This window comes from Pyxicephalus adspersus, chromosome 1, assembly GCF_032062135.1.
Source record: "Pyxicephalus adspersus chromosome 1, UCB_Pads_2.0, whole genome shotgun sequence".
Classification (NCBI taxonomy): Eukaryota; Metazoa; Chordata; class Amphibia; order Anura; family Pyxicephalidae; genus Pyxicephalus; species Pyxicephalus adspersus.
The window spans coordinates 61,459,725-61,479,486 of record NC_092858.1 but is presented as its reverse complement, the minus strand read 5'-3'; the positions used below and the strand labels follow the sequence as shown (position 1 = coordinate 61,479,486).

At 37.2% G+C, this 19,762-nt stretch overlaps 2 protein-coding genes across 5 annotated transcripts in view; both read right to left on the bottom strand.

Moving 5' to 3' along the window:
- Positions 1-2,103, bottom strand: part of GGACT (gamma-glutamylamine cyclotransferase) — a 12,360-nt gene extending 10,257 nt beyond the window's left edge. The window contains exon 1 of the mRNA XM_072411629.1: positions 1,954-2,103. The gene's annotated coding sequence lies outside the window, so the exon portion shown is untranslated. The remainder of the gene's footprint in view (positions 1-1,953) is intronic.
- A 10,685-nt stretch (positions 2,104-12,788) lies between these two features.
- The window catches only part of TMTC4 (transmembrane O-mannosyltransferase targeting cadherins 4), a 36,358-nt gene continuing 29,384 nt past the window's right edge, over positions 12,789-19,762 (bottom strand). For all 4 annotated transcript variants that reach the window (XM_072411591.1, XM_072411600.1, XM_072411608.1 and 1 more), the window contains 4 exons: positions 19,246-19,360; positions 17,702-17,814; positions 15,145-15,214; positions 12,789-13,948 (listed from right to left, as the gene is read on the bottom strand). In XM_072411591.1, the coding sequence (XP_072267692.1) occupies positions 13,806-13,948; positions 15,145-15,214; positions 17,702-17,814; positions 19,246-19,360 (441 nt within the window). In that variant the 3' untranslated portion in view covers positions 12,789-13,805. The remainder of the gene's footprint in view (positions 13,949-15,144; positions 15,215-17,701; positions 17,815-19,245; positions 19,361-19,762) is intronic.

The window sequence follows — 19,762 nt, the reverse complement described above, 5'->3', positions numbered from 1 at the left end:
CAGCATAAAGGACACACACGCAGGATCAGATATCTGGAGCTGTCTTACAAACGGGTGAGTGTCTTATTTTAATTATTTTTTTAAAAATCGGGGGTGGCTTACTTAATGGGGATGTCCTAAAATCGGGGAAACACGGTATAGAGTGTTACTGTGTACCTGCATCTGTAGCAGCCTCGCCCAATGTCATTTCTGCCCCTGTGCTGGCCCAGCTTTTGTGCCTGAAGCAACACCCAAGGCAGACAACCCACTTATTACCCATGTATTAACCAAATCCAGCATTTCTCACTTTCCGTTCCCAGATGTATAGAAACTGCACTCCAAAGCTGTGGACAAGTGTCCTGAGTGTTTTTTGCTTTGGAAAATGGTTCTATAGATGTGTATGGGTTTTGTCTGCACAACTAGCACAAATAAGATATCATTGTGACAGGAGATGTGGTGAGTATATAGTTTGAGGGTGTAAAAGGCATAAGTGCACCCAACATGAGCTTAAAGCGGACCTATCACCAGAGTTTTTGCTTTACATAAAAGAGTAGACAAGCTGCAGCGATAAAGACAGAATGGGAGCGCTGAGCCTCCTGGGTTACCTACATCACGCATCCCTGAAGGCTCCTGGCTGCTCCTTCTGCACATGCCTAGTTTCTATGTCTATATCCTTTATGGGGTAATGCCACCCACTTCTGGGAGGACAGTTTATTAGTAATAAATACGGATAAAAGGGGTAAGGGATTGGGCTGGCTGTGTATACTGCAGCTATGGAGCATCAAACTTCTTCTTTTGTGAATTTTGCTAATTTTTACCAACCTTTGTGGGAGTAGAACTTTTATCATTTTATTATTACTTCTCATTTAATTTAGGAATCTTCAGGTAAAACACAGCTAACGCAGTTTACTACGGTGTAATTTTAGATTCCGGTCAGCAATCTTCTGACTTATAAAACTTCCCCACTGTGCTGATAATGTCGGCATTGTTTCAATGTAGAAGTCAGTGGGAAACGCTGAGCCTGCTACATAGGCACTATTTTTAGGAAGAGGCGCTTTCATGTGAAAATGTGTTGCATCTACATCCTTGGGCAGCAGAGGTTAAAAAATTAAACATTACAATTGCTGTGATCGCATATAGCATTTAGCCTTAGATAAACAAGATGTGCTTAAAGAGGAATTACAAGGAAAAGTCACAATATATTGATGAAATATAAATAGGAGGGTGCTGTTCTACCTGCTACATATTTTGTATATATATCAAGCTCACAACTAGATATTAAAAAGAGAAGCAACACATTGGTGATCTCTGCTTTTTCCTAATATACTTTCTCTTCGTAGAAAATAAGTTCTGTGGAAGAGATGACTGGTTCCTTGTGCTGCTTCTCTCTTTTCTAGGTTGCACACTGCTGTACCAAAGGATTAGAAGAAGCTACTACCAGGTCAGGTGCTTACACTGTCCAAAATGAACATATGTTTTATTATGTGTATAATATTTTTGTTTAAAAAGTAATCTTGAAAACTTGAAAAACATTCACCATTTACAGCAGGAGATGCCTGCCCTGAGATTTCCTTAGGCAGCAGACTGGATTTATTCACATGTGCATGTAAAATGCAACATGAGCTACTAATCCCTGTGAATGACATTCTTTCACAATACCTGGTGAGGGTAGAGATAAGAGTGTGAAAAAGAGCTAAATGCTTTACCTACTCGCTGGATAAAAGACACTTTACTGTTAATTAAAAAAATAAAGGATAAAAAATGTTATTTTTGATTTTTCTAAGCATAAAAATATAGAAATACAAAACTTCTTTGCTGGTTCTCCTCCTGACAATGCATGCCTGTGTCAGCTCTGCCCTCCATCCCCCGGGACCATCCACCCTAAGCTCTAAAAGTAACTTTTCATGTCTAGTCATTTGTTTCCCCTCCTTACCCCATTGGTTTAGGTTCTAGCTGTTCTAGGCAAGTTTTTACCTCTTATCGTGCCTCCTTCTTTCTTTTCCTTTTCTCAGTAATATGCACTCCTTTCTTCCTGAAATTCTACTCTTGCATCCATCACTGGATTTTTTGCCAAATGTTTATCCTGTGAATCATTTCCACAGGGAGGTGATTCTTCAAGCTTTGAGACTCTCATCTTGGGGAGGATGGGGAAACATTTTTGGAAGTTGGCATTGTGCATATTTTCGCCACTCTCCTACAGAGGACGGAAGGCTTTACAGCTGTGGATAATCATTTTCCCTAATAGACTTAGTGCTCTCCCCTGAATATTTTTTCAGCCGGGTAGGGGGAAACTGTAGCCAGGTGGTAAAAAAGTGGGCAGGGCTAGACACAGAAAATTTAGAGCTCCTAGGTATTTATGCCACAGGTGTCCAGTAACCCCTACTATTGTGTCAGTGTTCTACCTACCCACTATACTTTGTTCCAACTTTCTAATGCCTGGCTTGTTAGAATGTACAATTTTTCCATTTTTTTTGTATTATGCCCCAACAGTCCAACAGTGTATTTTAATCCAATTCCTTAAAGTTCCACTTTTTAATAGTGTAATCCCCTGTAGTAGTGTAATATTGTGATCAATGTGGCCTTACAAATTAGGCTTAGTTCACATTAGCAGGAAAAAAAAAAATATATAAAATGCCCCTCCTGAGTGACTACTTGGCAACTGCTAGGTACCTGGGATTTGTAACAGGCGGTAAGTGCTGGGCTTTTTAGGCCTAGCACTTTTTCAAGCAGCATTTTCCTGGTGAGGGGTAAACGCAGCAAATGCAACCTTACTGCCAGTGTGAATTCAGCCTACCTTCAGATGTCACGTCCTAGCGCTATACCTAGGTAACACAAAGAGCATCATGCATGTGATCGCAGATGGAGGCAGGACAGCCAGTGCCCTCCTCTCATCACTGCCAAAAACAAGAACTTCCCGTGAAATTTATCCACCCGCAGTATGATAGCTGTGTATATAAATTCTTGTCAGATTCTGCAGCCTAACAACTCATTGTGTTCAATCCCTTAGATCTCCTAAATTGTTGGTTGTAATTACCTTAGGGCAGACAACCCAATTAGGGGATTCTCAAAGCTAATAACTAACATTTCTTTTTTTAATTTCAAGAATTTCAAAATATGGGGATCACAAGTTAAAAACCTGTGGAAATTGAACATTTGGGTTGCGTTTTTAAAAAAGTGCACCTAGGAGCCCAAAATTGAATTTGCAAATTAAGGACCCCAGGGCCACTTACATAGCAAGAAGCATTGGGGTGGGGCTCCCTAAATATTTTTCCTACCTTTCACCATACTATAATTGTAATACTATGCTGCCCCTTCTGCCTCTGTTCTTTAAATCCCAATTTATCTGGAATGGGGAGGTGTAGGAAACTGAAAATGTAGGTACAAGTGGAGAACAGATGTATAAACCCCTAAAATTTCATTGCATGGCATCATTAGAATATAAAAACCTTCACCCATCAAACTGTCTGCTTCCCTACCTTGAACCCTAAACTCTCTAGAAGAGAGAGGTGCAGATAAACAGAATCATAGGTGCAAGTGGGGGACACTTGTGGCTAACACCCCCCAAACTTTCATCACCATGGCATCATTACATAAACTCTGCCCATCAAATCATGGTGCCCTGGTACCCATGACTTACCCTACCAGTACCTGAACCCCAATTTCATTTAGATGGGCAGAGATTTTTTTGTTCTAGTGATGCCATTGTGATAAAACTTTAGGGGGGTTATCCACAGATGTTATCCACAGGGCAGAGTGTTTGCCATAGTAATGAAATTTTAGTGTGGGGGTTATCATAAGGTGCCCCCCCCCTTGCACCTACATTTTCGGCTTTGTACACCCCCACTATTCTAGGGAAATTGGAGTTCAAAGAAGAGAAACAGACAGGGTAACAAAGTATGACCGTTATTGATTTGTTAGAGATAAGTATAAATTTAGGGGCCCTTCCCCAATGCTCCTTTATATGTAAGTGGCCCCAAGGTCCCTAAATTGCATTTTTAATTTAGGACTCCAAGGCGCACTTCCTTTTAATACTGCAACTCCAATGTTGTATTTTTACAAGATTTTACCATTTCTAATCATATCATGAAATTTGTAAAAGCTGGAGTGCTAACCATAAGTGTTCCCTGTGCACCCTGAAAATTTCAAACCATTATGACATACAATTTAGGGGATATGAAGGTTTATACACAGAGAGCTGTAAGGCTGAGGAATGTGACATGCAGCATTTACACACACTGCTCTGATGACGTCATTACACACGCCCACTGGGCGGAGACATTATTTGCACAATTTTTTTTTTTCAAAAGACTCGGCACAGCTATGACAGGGGGAGAGGCAGCCTGTGTCCCAATCTCTTCAAAGGTGTGCTGTTCTCTTCTCCCTTTGTCCGGCTCTAATCAGCAATCAGGTCTTATCAGCGGAGAACAGAGGGAGCAGAGCAGCCTCTCCACTGTCCGTTCGGAACTGCTAAAAATGTGCCGGACAGAAAAATCACTGAAGATGGGCGGCCCGCCCCCCAAAAATGGGCTGGGGAGAACTATGCAGAACTATATGGAGCACAGCTGTATCTCTGATAGAGTTGCCTCTTGGATTCTAAACATCTTATAGTATATTTACATCGTGAGGGGCTTAGATCTGTCGGAGGAAATCAAGACACATTTGAGCTAGGACTCATGGACTTCATTTCCAAATGTTTCTACTAAAGTTATCTATAAAGCAGGCAGTTGAACATATCCAAACATGTTCATCTAGCATTATAGGTTGAATGTGGCAGAAGAAGCTTCAGACCACTTTAGGGCTTCCAATCATTATTCTTTCTAAAGAATAAATTGGTTTAACAATTTCTGTGACAGAGGGCCTGATTTATTAAAACTCTCCAATGCTGGAGAAGATACACTCTCTCAGTGAAGCTGGGTGATCCAGCAAACCTAGAATGGATCTGGTCCAGTATTCAAAATATTTGCTAACAAATAGCAAATGACTTTAAAGAAATCCAGTCCAGGTTTGCTGGATCACCCAGCTTGATTGATTAAAGTGTGTCCTATCCACCCTTTGAGAGCTTTAATAAATCAGCCCCATTGTGTTTATTTCTTTCCCTTCCTTTATTGACATTGCTTGTAATTTCCCAATCGTGTGCTGTCAGAAGGGAGGCAGGAATATGGAAAATTGCTGTCATACTTATCCATGATTCACCTTTCTGGCAGCAACCCCTGGCAGTGAATTTCCCTCCCTTGACCTCTTGCAACAGATGAGAGGGAGGTTACTTAAGGAAGGTGATCCTATGGGGGTCGATGGGCAGTGATGAATTTATGGGTAAGTGAATTTATGGGTAAGTATGACAATTTTCCATATAACAATCCTTTTAAGAGCAGTGTGACACAACAGATACTCATCATTTATTTCATATTGCAATATTAGGAAATAGGAGTCTCTTTAACAATGTGTGAGACATGATCAGACCATTTTCCATTGATGTCTGCAGAAAAAAGATGCAGCAATAATTGGATCACTGAGGTTTTTTTTTGGGGAGGGAAGAAAATGTACAGCCATGAAAAGCTTTATAGTATTATACTTTTTAAGTGAACAGCCTCAATGCCTTTACTTAATTAACCACAATGTCTCTAACATTTCCTAGCATGATTTATAAAAAAACAAGTGGAATAATTCTACAATATTTTAATGAGGAAGCAAACATGTAGGTAAATGAGTGGCTGTGGCCATAGTATCCTTGGACTTTGCTAAATCTTTTGACACGGCTCTCCATTTATGGTTAATGTGTAAATTAAAGTCTATAGGCTTAGAAAATTCCATGTGTGAAAGGGCAGAAAACTGGTTTAAAGACCGTGGAGACTAGAAATAAATAATGCATACTCTGACTGGGTTAAGGCTGTTAGCGTTACACCCCAGGGTTCAGAGCTGGATGTTACATTTACCTATTTGTATTTATAATTAAAAATTCTATAACATTTTTAATTTCAGAGTTTGCAGATGACAGAAAAGCTGTATGATGATGATGTAGTGAAATACTGTCTGACCTGAAAGCACCATATGATTGGGCAACTATGAAATAGCTGACTTAATGCTAATAAATATACCATTATAATGGCTAAAACATGCATCATATATTGAGGGCTCACACAATTGTATGAGCAATTAATGGAGAAGAATCTGGGTGTTCTTGTGGATTATAGATATAACATCTATATGCAATGACAAGCTGCAGGTTCTACAGCAAGAAAGGTCATTTCATAGAAAAAAAAAAAGCATAGTCATGATCTTGCCTGTATACAAAGTATTGCTAAGATCTCACCTTAAATACACAGATACGTTTGGGCACCAGTTCACAAAAAATAAAAGATACTAAGGAACAATAAAGGCTAAAGAGGGGCTCAGCTTTGAGAACCAATATAGAAAGACTTCTTTCTATAACATAGGATGTTACACAAATGTGAAATTGACTTTCACAAGAGCTAGTTCAGTTCTAATCTATAGATTTTTAAAAATCCTGCATGCATTTCTAGATTCAAAGACAAGAACTGGGTATTAATATTTATAAGTAATAACACTGAAAATTGTTGTTCCAAATCTCAGGGATCAAGAAGTGTTTTTTTCAGTTTTTTTCCTGTCCTAACATCAGCTGTGGGTTCTCAGAGTCCTGAGGATGAAGGTTTTTAATTTATCTGTTTTTTTGTCTATTGACTTGTAACTTCATGTAACTTTCTAAACCTAACACTGTGATTAACAGTTGAGTTTTTGGGCAGAAGGAGTGTTTCAATATAAAATTAAGTTAAAAATAGTCAATTAGTATGTGCAATCTCCTTTACAAATGAAAGAAATGTGTTTCTTTTAAGCAACATTTTACATTTCTCTTGAGAAAATAGTTCATTTTGGCTCAGTGACCACATGCACTGTAGTTACATATTCATTCTTTAGAAGTCCCTTGCAAGGAAGCAGGTGAATAAACAAAAATATTGAACTTTTAACTTGAGTGCTGCCTGTATGAATGAAGTTATTTCTAGGGTCACTAAATCCTTTATCTTAACATTTAACCCACATTCTGCTTATACAACCTTCCTGCTTTATAATACAGCATACACTTAGACTTGCCCAGAAGAAAAGGGTTAATGTAAGCCAACGTGCAAAACCGCTTGTGAAATTACATCCTGTTTTTTTTTTTTTTTTTACTTTAAGCTTTCATTTTATGTACATTCCTATTTTTGTGTGACAGACAAGAGTTTCCTGCTTTGGATGACCCTTGCAAACCTTACCGACTTTCTTAAAAGTTAATGGCAAGACACCTTTCTTAGCTGCAGCCAAGGAATGAGTTCTTGCTTTGAAATTGAAGGGTTATGGTCCCTGCTCAGCAGTGGCTCTCTCAGAAACTATGAACTCCAGTCTGTAAAAACAAACAAGAGCATCACAGAGTAAATTGCTTGTAGGCTACTACAAAATTACTCTTTTGATGGTATTTTTAAACACATAAATGAAAAGAAATTTCTTAAAAGTGTAATCCCTTTAAAATGTTTCTTCTGAAACACCATGAAATGGAAGCTGCTGAACAATTGCACAGAGCTCCACAGGAAATACTTTAAAGGAAATTATCATTAAAAGGACACATTGCCCTTACTTAATAGCGAGCCTATCACTCATGAGGCTGGGCATGTCATTTTATGAAAGGTAATACTGACCCTTCTGTCACCTGGAGATCTGATGGCCTTTCCTGGGAATACTTTTCCCAACATACAATGCTCTGTAATTTCATAGTATTCTGCGCAATTACCTAAATATTATGATTTTCATATTAAAGAGTCATGGAACTTGCGTTCAGATATTGATCACTTTGTACTTAAAGGCACAAAATAGGCAACAAAAAACGAAAGCCCTATGCATTAAAATGTATAGTTTTTGTGGCTGTTCAGCATGCTTTAACTCCTAAATTTCCATTTAAATGGACAACATCATCTCTTAAATATTTGAGGACTCGGATACCTTCCAACTTAGTAGTGGAGCTTAATTTCATTCCCCTGCCTATTAAAATCGAAAAGATCTTAACAAATGGCGCTAAATGACGTTTACTTGGTTAAGGAGATGTAATATTTTAAAAATGAATATCATGCCATGATTGTTGTATCTGCTACAAGCACTCCCAGTAAGAATTCCTGTGTCAGTTTTAGCGAAATTTAGGTCAGAGTTACTGAGGTTTGTTTGGTATCCTGGTAATCCACGGATAAGCATAAAAATACTCCGGCTTCCCAAGAAAGATGGGGGCAGCATGGCTATACCCAGTTCTGTACCATCAGGCAGTACACTTGGCCCGCCTAATAGACTGGTGCACCAACAAGAATATGAAACTTTGGGTGCAAATGGAAGACAAAATCTCTCCAATTCCTTTAGGCACATTGACTTGGGCACCGACATTCTGTACCAGCGCAATGCTAAAACATCCCCCGATAGGATCTACATTACTGATTGTATTTCAATACCTCAAATCGCAGACTTCCTCTAATTGTCCTACCCCATTATTGCCAGTCTTAGAACACCCAGATTTCCCTTCTGGAAGAACAGACCCAGTTTTTAAACTATGGCGAGCCAATGGGTTATACTGAGCTGTACACTTTCTGGCAGACGGTTCATGGTTTTCTATTCCACAACAAATGGAAAAGGAATTACCCAGACTGAACAACTGGCGCATGATACAATTAACATACCTCCCATGGTCATTATCGCCTTCTTCACAGTTTCAGTGTCAGCTCCTTTCATTGGAGTCGGTGTGCCCCAGTGCAAAGCAGTTTAGGGGCACTCTTTCTTATGCCTACCAAACTCTGTTGTTGTCACAAATTTCATCCCCATCTAAATTTATCTCTAAGTGGGAGGAAGACCTAGATATGTTGTTCACAGAGGAACAAAAAGACATGCTGCTGCACTTCAGCCATAAGGCAGCGATTAGCAACAAATATCAGGAGATAAATTATAAGCTTTTGACCCAATGGTACAGAACACCCACAAAGCTTGCAACAATTTACACCCATCTTGATAAATGCTTGAGATGCAAAAAAGCCCCAGGTACGCTTCTGCATGTTTTGGGACTGCCATTGGCTATCAAATTTTTGGGCGGGTGTTGCAGACATTACAAGCAAACTCACAGGAACAAGTATTTCTGGTGAAGCCGAACTAGGGCTTCTCCATGTTTCTGACATGACTAAGAAAGGATACAAACACTCTCTACTGTGCCATTTGCTTAATGCAGCAATAGTGTGTGTATCAGGATGTTGGAAGCAGGGCAGGACAGCCCCCCGACCATTGGACAATGCTTGTGGAGAGTAAAAGATATCTACTTTATGGAGAAGCTGATGACCATGGGAACCATGTGATAGTGCTCTCCCATGGTGCTCTCCATTAATGGAAGTTATTAGTTATTTTGCATTTTGTTAAGGTGGACAAGGTTTGAGCAACACCATTCTAATGTTGAACTGGCTTTATTCCCCTCTCCCCCTACCCCCTCTCACCCCTCTTCACTCCCCTTCCTTCCCACTTTCTTTCTTCTCTTCATTCTTTCATACCCCTTTTTTTCCTTATAGTTTGGATTTGCTTTTGTTTTTTTTGTTTAGTTTATTTAGTTTATGTATAATCTGAAAAATTAGATACCTGGGTTTTTTGGACATACGTTTATTCTTTGTATAATATGTATGTGCTGAGTGTTTTATTTGTTCAATACAATTATTGCACTTGTTATTTTTTCATAAAACTATTTGTATCTTAAAAAAATTTATTTACAAAAAAAAAAGTAAAGATTTTGTAAATCTTTTAAATTAGGACACTTTATGCCCAAGCTTACAGTTAAGATTGTTAATTGGTATGCTCCTTCTACTAACAAATTCTTCTCCTCACATTTATGAATTAGCCATAAAAAAAACCCCTAACACTTAACCTTGAAATGAATCTCCCCTAAATGTTAAATGAAACTCCCTAAATGTTACCAATCTACAGAAATACACAAGTTACCATTGCTCCTACAGCTGGTAAGCTGGCTGTTTTCAACATTATTACACGGAAATGCTGACCTGGATATAATAAGCAGATCAGGAAAAAAAAAAAAAAAAATGGAAACATGAAAGAAAGTCGGCAGAAAAGGGTCCATATACTCTTTCTTTCTTTTTTTTATGTCACAGTTTTTTTGTTAGTCCCAAAAATTGTTTAACCTTCCTGGCGGTATAAATAATAAGTATTTTTATGTCAAAACAGTACATTTAAAAGTACTTTTTCTTTAAATTTCCCGCCTGGTCCTGCCTCTTATCCTCACAGTCCCACCCTCCCCTGGCCTCGCGTTGCCGGGCATTGCTGGAGGACAGTGCGGGCTCGTGGAGACCAGGTAATACTTAAAAAGTCTCTGGCAATTCCACCCCAAATGTGGCTCAGGATTAGTGCTTTTGGTACAGAAAATTAACCCTGAGCCACACTCAGGAATACCACCGGGGAGGTTAAATTCATCCACCATTGGCTGACTCGCTGCCTTTGCTGGGAATCTGTTTCAAGCATAAACTAAGACACAAATTATATGTTTAAAGTGTACATTTCCTTGGGCATATGCATGTGTTTTTATTACTATGTATCCTTTGTATTGAAGATTCATCCTGGATTTTTGTCTTTATCATGATACAGTCCCTGGGACAGAAAGTTTCTGTGGAGGCAAATGTGGAAAACAAGAGCTGCTAAGGTGAGGACAAGGAGAGGATAAGGAGGAGATAAAGTAAGGAAGAGATATATAAAAGCCACAAAAAAATGAAACCACTTCAGCTCTTGTACCCTTGTACTCCTTAAAGACCAAAACAATTTTTACATTTTTACTAGCGGCTTGTATATCATGCAATGTGTTTCCCAAAATGTAAGATAATAAAGGATCACATGGTTTTATGCAGAACAACCAAGGCAATATTGTCTTGCAAAAATATTCTTTTCAATGCAGTCAAAAAAAACACAAACGGAAAAGAACAGTTTTTCACTTTTGACAGTGCTGTCTAGTGCTGAATGGCTGAGAAAACCTAAAACCTCAGCCAATCACAGAGCACTAGGGGTGAATGGAGAGGCTTGTTTATATTTTTACCCCTAGTGCCCTGCGATCCCTCACTGTCAGGAGGATTTCCAGGGCTGTGCTCATTGCAACCCTGGAAATCATCCTGTCATTGGGATAACCTGTAAAAAAAAAAAAAAAAAGTTTTGTTACACAAACACACACATTTTAAAACTGTTTATGTAGACCCAGCCTAATATATAAAAGGTAACAATTGTTACATTGTATTTATTCACCGACACCTATAGATTGTAAAAATGTAGCTACTCCTAGCTCTGTGATACATACTAAGTCAAGGCTGTCAAATCTGTGATAGGGGGAGGGGGAGAAGAGAAAAAGGTGGAAAATACACAATAAGTTTGTCTGGCTAAAGAAGCCCTGTTTGGCAGCAGAAAGCAATGATAACGATCACTGATCAGTACTGAACAGTAAGTTCAAAACATTCTGCAGAATAACAAACTCTAAACTTTCCATTCTTCACAGCAGTAGACATCAGCAGTTAATGCTCCTCTAAACTCCTCATTTTACTTCCATCCTAGTGTCAGAATTCTAAATGATTATTGGTGTAATTGTAGAATCAAATCGCATGACTGATATTCTGGTCAAATTTAATTTTAACTTGAATCATAACAAAAACTGTATTAGTGTCATTTTCCATATATGTTCAAAATAGCAAACAAAGTTAACTTGTAAAAAAGGACACAACACTAGGTGTGTCATTCGCAAACTAGGGATATTTGAAATGATAAAATGGCCACAGAGTAAATATTGCACACTCCTGCGTGGTCTATACTATGCATAAAACATTGAGGAATATGCAGCTTGCATACATAGGATTCTATTTATAAAACAGGGAAGTAGACATTTCCTCAAATATTCCCTGGTGGGAATCTTCCAGGTCTATGTGTTTAAATGGCAGTAATCCATTCCCCCCCAGGATATGTTTGAGGGAACGTCAGATTCTCTGCTTTAGAAATAGAGCCCTCACTGTCTGTGTATACTCTAAAATGCCACAATGTACCAACTGCATGTTAATGTAACACAATGAATGAACTATTTTCAATATTTCAGATTGCATGTTTTTGTCAAGTAAATGTGAAGTGTAGTTATTTTGGAACACACAGGAATGACTTTTAATAAACCATGTTTACAAAACAAATAAAAGGAATTACATTTAGAGCCTACACCTGAAAATGCAAATCAACTAAATATGCTATTAATTCCCATTGAGATAGCTTTCATCTATATGTTGCACACAAGCAGATTTTTTTTAAGGGGGGACTATAAAATACTGACTTTGTCTTCAGTATTGTTACATACTGGAGAACTCCCTTACCAACACCAACACCAGCATCTTCATCCATGCTTTCTACCATGTTCAGCATTTAATCTTTTTTATTTGGTTGGCCCAGGATGACATAACTCCTACGAATGTACAGAGAAATTAATTTATGTTGACCGGAAAGAAGACATGGTATATCAGTCTTGAAATAAAGAGTCCGTCTGCTTGCATTTTTTGGGGGGTGTAAGGTTCCACTTTAAATAGGTCCTGCTAAATTTTTCATTTAGACATGTTCAGCAGAGCCTCGAAATATTCATAGAAAGGCGTCCACATTGGGCTAAATTACTATACGTACCTTACTCAAATATAATTGATTACACATGTATACACAACGATATATATTCTCCCACATAACATGAAGCATTGGGTTGTATGGATTCTGCTAAATAATAATCACAATTAGAAGATAATAAAACAAATTTATTTATGACATGCATAGCGTTATGGTACACATGATGAAAGACCTCAGTAACAAAAGGACATATTACAGATTTACAAAGAATTTAGAATGCTAAGCTGTAAGACAAGCAGAGATCTGCAAAAAGCCTGGAAAAATAAAAACGTGAAACAGTCCCACACATAAAAAGATGGTTAGGCGGATGAACATTTTAGAACACACTTGTCTACAATTTAGAAGGGAAATATATATATATATATATATATATATATATATATATATATATATATATATATACATATGCAAAGCTATGGCCAAAATTGTCCTGCTATGAGGATTTCTCCTTTAACAACTACTGGAAGTATGCAACTAAAGAGGTATAGTTTTACTCTTGTTCTTTATTGAATAATAAAAAAAAAATATGCTGGTTGTCCAAGATTTAAGTGCCTTTCGCATGTGCAGTCAAAAAGCAGCTTCCAGGAGCCTAGCAAACTGCTGCTAACAATCAAGTGCAAACGTGTACAAAATGGGTCACAACTGCCCCTATTCAGCTGAAATGGAGCAGTCAAGAGCATGACTGAGCCTGGAGTAGAACGCTGTGGTCATACGCAAGTCTGAAATAGCCCTAAACATTGCTGTACTGTTCAGCACATTTAAACGCTTAGCTATTAGTAACATTTTTAATGTGAAATATCTTACTTCTTCTCAACCTGCATAAAAGACTTTGCATTCAGGACATATGCTACAAAATAAAAAAAAAATTTAGCTAAAAATGCTATCAGTACAATTCATGTTTTCTATGGGTGTAGCAAGTAGTGTACTAGTTGTACTTTCCAGAGTTTTTTTTCTTTCTACATTTTTAGGTGAAATAACATTAAGTATACTTTGAGAGCTATCTGGCTATTATTCTGGACCTGCTACAATTTTATTTAGAATAAATGAACAGTGCTACCAAAAAATGTACAGTATTTCAATACCAGATGTGTCTGCAAATGGCTGTAGTGTTCCATGTCTGTATTTCACATATGGCCTCTCTGTTCCAGCTTTCGTTTCAGGAGATTGTAGTTTTCTCTGGTTCCCTTAGCAGAAGGGTCAAGCTTCATGGAAATTTCATAGTATTTTTTGGCCAGGTCCAGATGTCCCCAGCGATGGTAAAGCACAGCTGAAACAAGTTACAGTTTTTAGTATTTAGGATGTTTGTTTAGGATAATTTTTCTGCAAACATTTAAAACAATGTGTAATTGAAATATAGTACACTATATAGTATACTACCTGTGATTGATATATCTGATCGACCCTCCCAATGGCTACAATCACAAGAAATAGCTGTAAAGCAATCTGCAAGCACATTTGGCCCATAAAACAGATATTCTGTCCACCACTTTGATTCTTTACACTGCTTACATTCACTTATAAACCCGATAGCTAGGAGAAATTGCCATGCACAATTTTGTTTAGTTGGACTTTAAATATGGAGTACATAACGCACTGTTTTTAGCTAATTTTTTTTTTATGCACTCTTTAATTTTTCTTAATCAAAATCCCAGAAAAGGAGGAAAAAATAAAAAATGTTTATTTGGGGAACACATTGGAAGTATTCATCCAACAATAGTCTACCTCTGTTAGCCACCAGGGGCTTGAATCAGAGCAGAATTAAACTGTATGTGATCACCCTAAACTAAATTTCCTACTGCCTTGGTAAAGGAAAATGACAGAAATTACATATTTAATTAGACTTTGTGGATTTTTGTTTAGAAGTTTACATTTCCTAAAACATAATTTTATACAAACAAATTACTGTAGTAGAATACAGTAGATAACAATAATAAAAAATAGATAACATTCTGCTAATCATCTGACAAAAAAACCCCTAATAATTGAATTGACCTAGAGATTATCTATGTTTTGCCCAGTCCACTTTCTCCGTGGTGCTGCTGCCTTTTACCAGCATTTTAACTCAGCATGTCTTGAAAACTTTGACAGAATTCTACTGTAGGAAAAAGCAGGTCTCAAAAGTCCTCTTCCATTTTTTAATTCTATTCATGGGGTTTTCTAAACAAAGCATTTGCACCAGGAGTCTTTACAGTTCTAACAGTCATCTCCTCATAAAGGAAAGGCTTCACTCCAATTGCTGGGCCTTTTGTGCACACTTATATTTGATTGAAATTGATTTTACCCCTTTCAATTACAACACAGTGAGAAAGAACTGCTAAACATATGCCTTTTTACATTCCTTTCTTGACATTGTTTGATAATTAATTTTCTACTCCATCAGTGTGAAAATATCTCACAGTTTATGTCTAAAGTGTGACATTTTTTCCCTTAAAGAATATATTAATGACAGAATCAAAGCCTTACCCAAATTGCCGTGATAACTTGCAGATGAGGGGTTAGCCTCAATAGCTTTAAGGAACAAACCTTCAGACTCCTAGGATAAGACAATAGAAAAATGTACATTTGTAAAAGGTTGCAGTACACTTTTGTCAGAAAGAAAAGAAAATTGAATGGTTTTAGTTTTATCCCGAAACTATAGAGTACTCTGACATTTGTAAGTGTTCTTATTGGTTAGTTTGGTATAAAATAAAAATATAGATCCGTTAAAATAAAATTCATAATGTTGGTGGATATCATGTAAAAATACAATCCTCCCCTAAAGACAATAAAAAAACACTGCCCTCATGTGGCCAAACAATCACCTATGAATTACAGAAAGCTTTCACAGCATTACAAAATCTGAACATATAATTGAAAAATACAAAAACAGATCTTGAACTGTGCACTCAGATCAGATCAAACTGTATACTCTAGCTACATTTTTGTGCATTTGGCTTCATGAAGACTGTGCAGAGCTTTTAAAATTTATTGTGAATAAACAGCAAAGCTGTGCAGTTACTATACGCAATCAACTTTAAAGATCACTAAACTACTACAACATGTAATAAACTGCATAATAAATAATAAACCTTACATTTTTTGTACTGTAATAGTAAATAAAACTACTATTAGTAACATACTATTTACAGCAAAAGGATCTGAGCTGCTGACTAACACAATTGAGCAGTCATGTTAATATTTCTGGATGGAAAGGCATAGCAAATACTTTATAGCTAAATGTTTCTTCTAACTACTAAGATTTTAGGAATGGATACACTATACAAATATGTATGTTGCCTTTCTTTTGCTTTTACAGGCTTTTAAATATTTATGTGCACTCAAGGCATAGAGCTCCTAGAACGTAATACCCGACATGAGGGATAGACCTGCTTGTTTGCATGGAGATTGAAATTACTAACAAAATCAGTACTACCAGAGCATGCAAACATTGTATCTTTCTACATGTTTCTATCAAGTAAAGACTTCCATGGATGGACTCAGTATGAACCTAGCAGTATGTATTGTTCTCTGGCCAGCATGTTACAGAATTCATTTTTTACTTTAATAAACATGCAAATATGACAGGCTATTTGAAAAGCAGTTTTCTGCCCCATGTCTCCAAAATAGAATGTTGGCAAATGTCATTATTCTGTACAACACACTATATAACATTAAGAAAAAACCATGGCAGAACATAGCCAAAGAGAGAAGTCTCTAGAATCACGCTAACAGTAACAGTGGATTACAGGGTGGTTTGTTAATGAAAACATATATAACAATTTTTATAATAAATAACATGTTTTCCCGAATGGTCTTTTATTTTACTTTGCTCACTAAAAATAAGTCATACCTTTTAAAGTACAGTTACATAGCACCCGATTGATTTAAGAACCGTATCAGCTGGTTGCTGCTGCAAGTAGGGCAGCACGGTGGCTCAGTGGTTAGCACTCTGGCCCTTGCAGCACTAGGTTCCCAGGTTCAAATCTCGGCCAGGACATTATCTATATGAAGTTTGCAGGTTCTCCCCGTGTCTGCGTGGGTTAGACTACAATATTGACATATGACTATGGTAGGGACATTGGATTGTGAGCCTCTTTGAGCCACCACCTAGACGTATAACACTCTGAGCATACAGTAAAATGGTAGCTAAATAATCTGGCTGCTTTCCGGAATGCTGCCTCTACAGCACCAACAGTGTCTTCTTAGTACTTCCTAAATATATAATCAAGGTCTACAATGATAATGTCATCTCACCTGCATTGTTTGGCTTAAATATGATGAGTGATAACAGTGATATCTCTAGCAAGTTGTCATTCAGACATTATTCATGATTTACCAACAAGGGAGTCAAAAGCTCTCTGATTTTAACAGACTATTACTGTAAAATGAACCTTGGTGCGGCTGTATGACGGGATTGTAATCTAAACACAGGTGTCTGTAGCTCAAAATAGACATGATTTGTACGGACCTGTAACTCACAGTGGATGCTTATCCTAGGGCATCTCAAAATTTAGCAAATGCTGTGTTCTATAGTTGCAAAAATATACCGTATACCACTCTGAAAAAGAAGAAACCTCCAGAGGCCATAGAAAATAATGGAACAAGTCAGATAATAAATATAACATTTACAGTATGCCCTGCTAGATTAAACATTTCAGACATTTGAAGAAAGGGTCAATATAAGTTTTAATCTCCCTTTCTTCTTATTATTATGTGCTTTGAACACAATTACCAGAGGACCATGCTGGTGTTACATGGGCAGAGTTTACATTTAGCCTTAGTACAGTTAGTGATTTACAGGTTATGATGACCAAGAAAGGTTAGGGAGTTACTTTGATGTCTATGATAGATATTAAAGGGGCTAACATGTTTACAACAGGTGACCGTTTGCAGCTAATTTTGCTTTATAAGGTTTAGTTTTGTTTAAGAACATGGACTACCATGGCAACATAACATGACAAAACAAAACTCTCTAATAAGAAATACATTTGTAGTTATAGATGATCGGAGATGTGTAGCAAGTAGCAAACATTAGACAAACCTTGTATTTCTCTGCTTTTCCCAGCACATTAGCTAAAGAAAATGTAATTGAGTGGTCACGTGGCAACAGCTTTAAAGCTTCTCTTCCAACAGCTTCTGCCTGAGCTAAATTTCCTAAAGAAACAAGTTACATGAAAATATATGATTAGATTTTCGGTACAACAAAACAAGGACTTTTAAACTGGTAACCTTGAAATTATATGCTTAGTTTTATACCATATCCTTTAATTGTTGCTTTTCTCAGCTAGTTTTCCTTCAAAGGTTCTCATGGGTTTCTTGGGAACTAAGCAGGGAACCACTGATCACTAGTGTACAAAGTAACCTCTCCCACTGATTGCCAATGTAACAGGCCCTTATCCACTGACCTTCAATGTAAGCAGGTAATATTTCCTAACACCAAGTAAAGGAACACCACAATTATCTACAACAATAAATGGAAATCTTCCCAATGGAACACCAAAAAGTTTACAGTGGTCTTGATTATTCCCATGTCAATTCAAATCCACTATCCTCAAATCTAGTCTACTAGACGTGGTGGAGAAAGGATTTCCTGTTCCCACGGATGTGTTGCTACCTACTCATCACAAGTCAGCTATGAGGAGAATACTATTTTCAACAGTTTTGGCAAAGAAAAAAGAATGCACCTGTACATTATATTATAAAAAATAAAACCTTTACAAGATACATGGCTGCAAGCTTCTTTGAATGCATATTTATATTTGTGGGGAGAGTAAGAATTTATAAACATAACATGAATACTCCATACCTTTCCTGATTTATACACGTATAGACAAGACCATTGTTTATAAACCAGGGTTCCTCCGCAGATTGCTAGGGATTCTTTGAGCAATGAGCAGTTTGTGACTCTCAGGCAAATTTAACTGACACCAATGATTTCTCATTGATGAGTTAAAAATAAACTTGTAAAAGCTTAAAGTAAAGTCGACTCTCCAAAACTTGGTATTACATTGAGAAAGTCGATCTCTCAGTGGATATATAAGTAAAGCATACATAACTGCATAACACTAACTGGAGACATACTCTTAGCAGGATTGAGGGAATGGATGGTGCAACTGGCATTTCCAGAAGGCAGCTTTAAAATTACTTAGGAGATGCTGAGACCTCCACAAAAGGTGTAGAGCTTCAGCATGCCTATATTGAACTTTAAATAACATACATACAGCAGCGATAACAATTTAGTTACAATGCCTTGTATGTAGAGAGATGTTATCCGTCACTATGTCATTCAGGGTATATCAGGTTAAATAGTGTTTTGCAAAACCAAATGTGTCCACATAGTGCCTATTATATAGACATTATTATTTTAGGCTCACTGAAGATCCATTTGATGGCAAAGCTTAGAGCAAGATACTATTTGCATATCAATGCTGTGATGTTCTGGGTGGCCCCGAGGTGAGACATTATACAGCAACAAACAAATGCTGACAGCCTAAAAAGTCAGCTGCCTACCGCTTGTTGTTTTAATTAGGAGAGACATGTAATGCTTTCTTTCACCAGGTAGCACACATCACATGGAAGCTTTACCTGTATTGTCAAGCAGTATTATCATGTTGTTCCAAGCCAAACTGTGATCTGGTTTAAGAATCGTGGCGTTTCTCCATGCATTTAATGCATCCATATGTCGATTTAAATCTGCATACTGAAATCAAATGATAAATCCATATCATTGTACATAACAAAACAGTAAATCTTCTTTAAAGCACTTCTGAAGGTAAAGAGTAAACAATATACAGTTTCAAAAGTTGATCACATGGTGTGGTAGTTTAATATAGTATGATATAGATCAGTGAAGAGAGAAGAAAAGTGGTAAACGTGTGAACTCAAACCAGTGTCCTGGAATTTCTCATCTTGATTTATAAGGACGGAGGTAATAAATGAAAGTTTCAGCATTTTCATTTCCTAAACCTTGCAGGCTAAGATGCTGATTTATCAAGGCTGTAATTATATTTTTCAGCAGTACTGCTGCACTTTACAAATAGGAATGGTTAAAGTTCGCCTTTTTTTAAAGTAGAAATTTGTCTGCAGTATTTGTTTTTTTTTT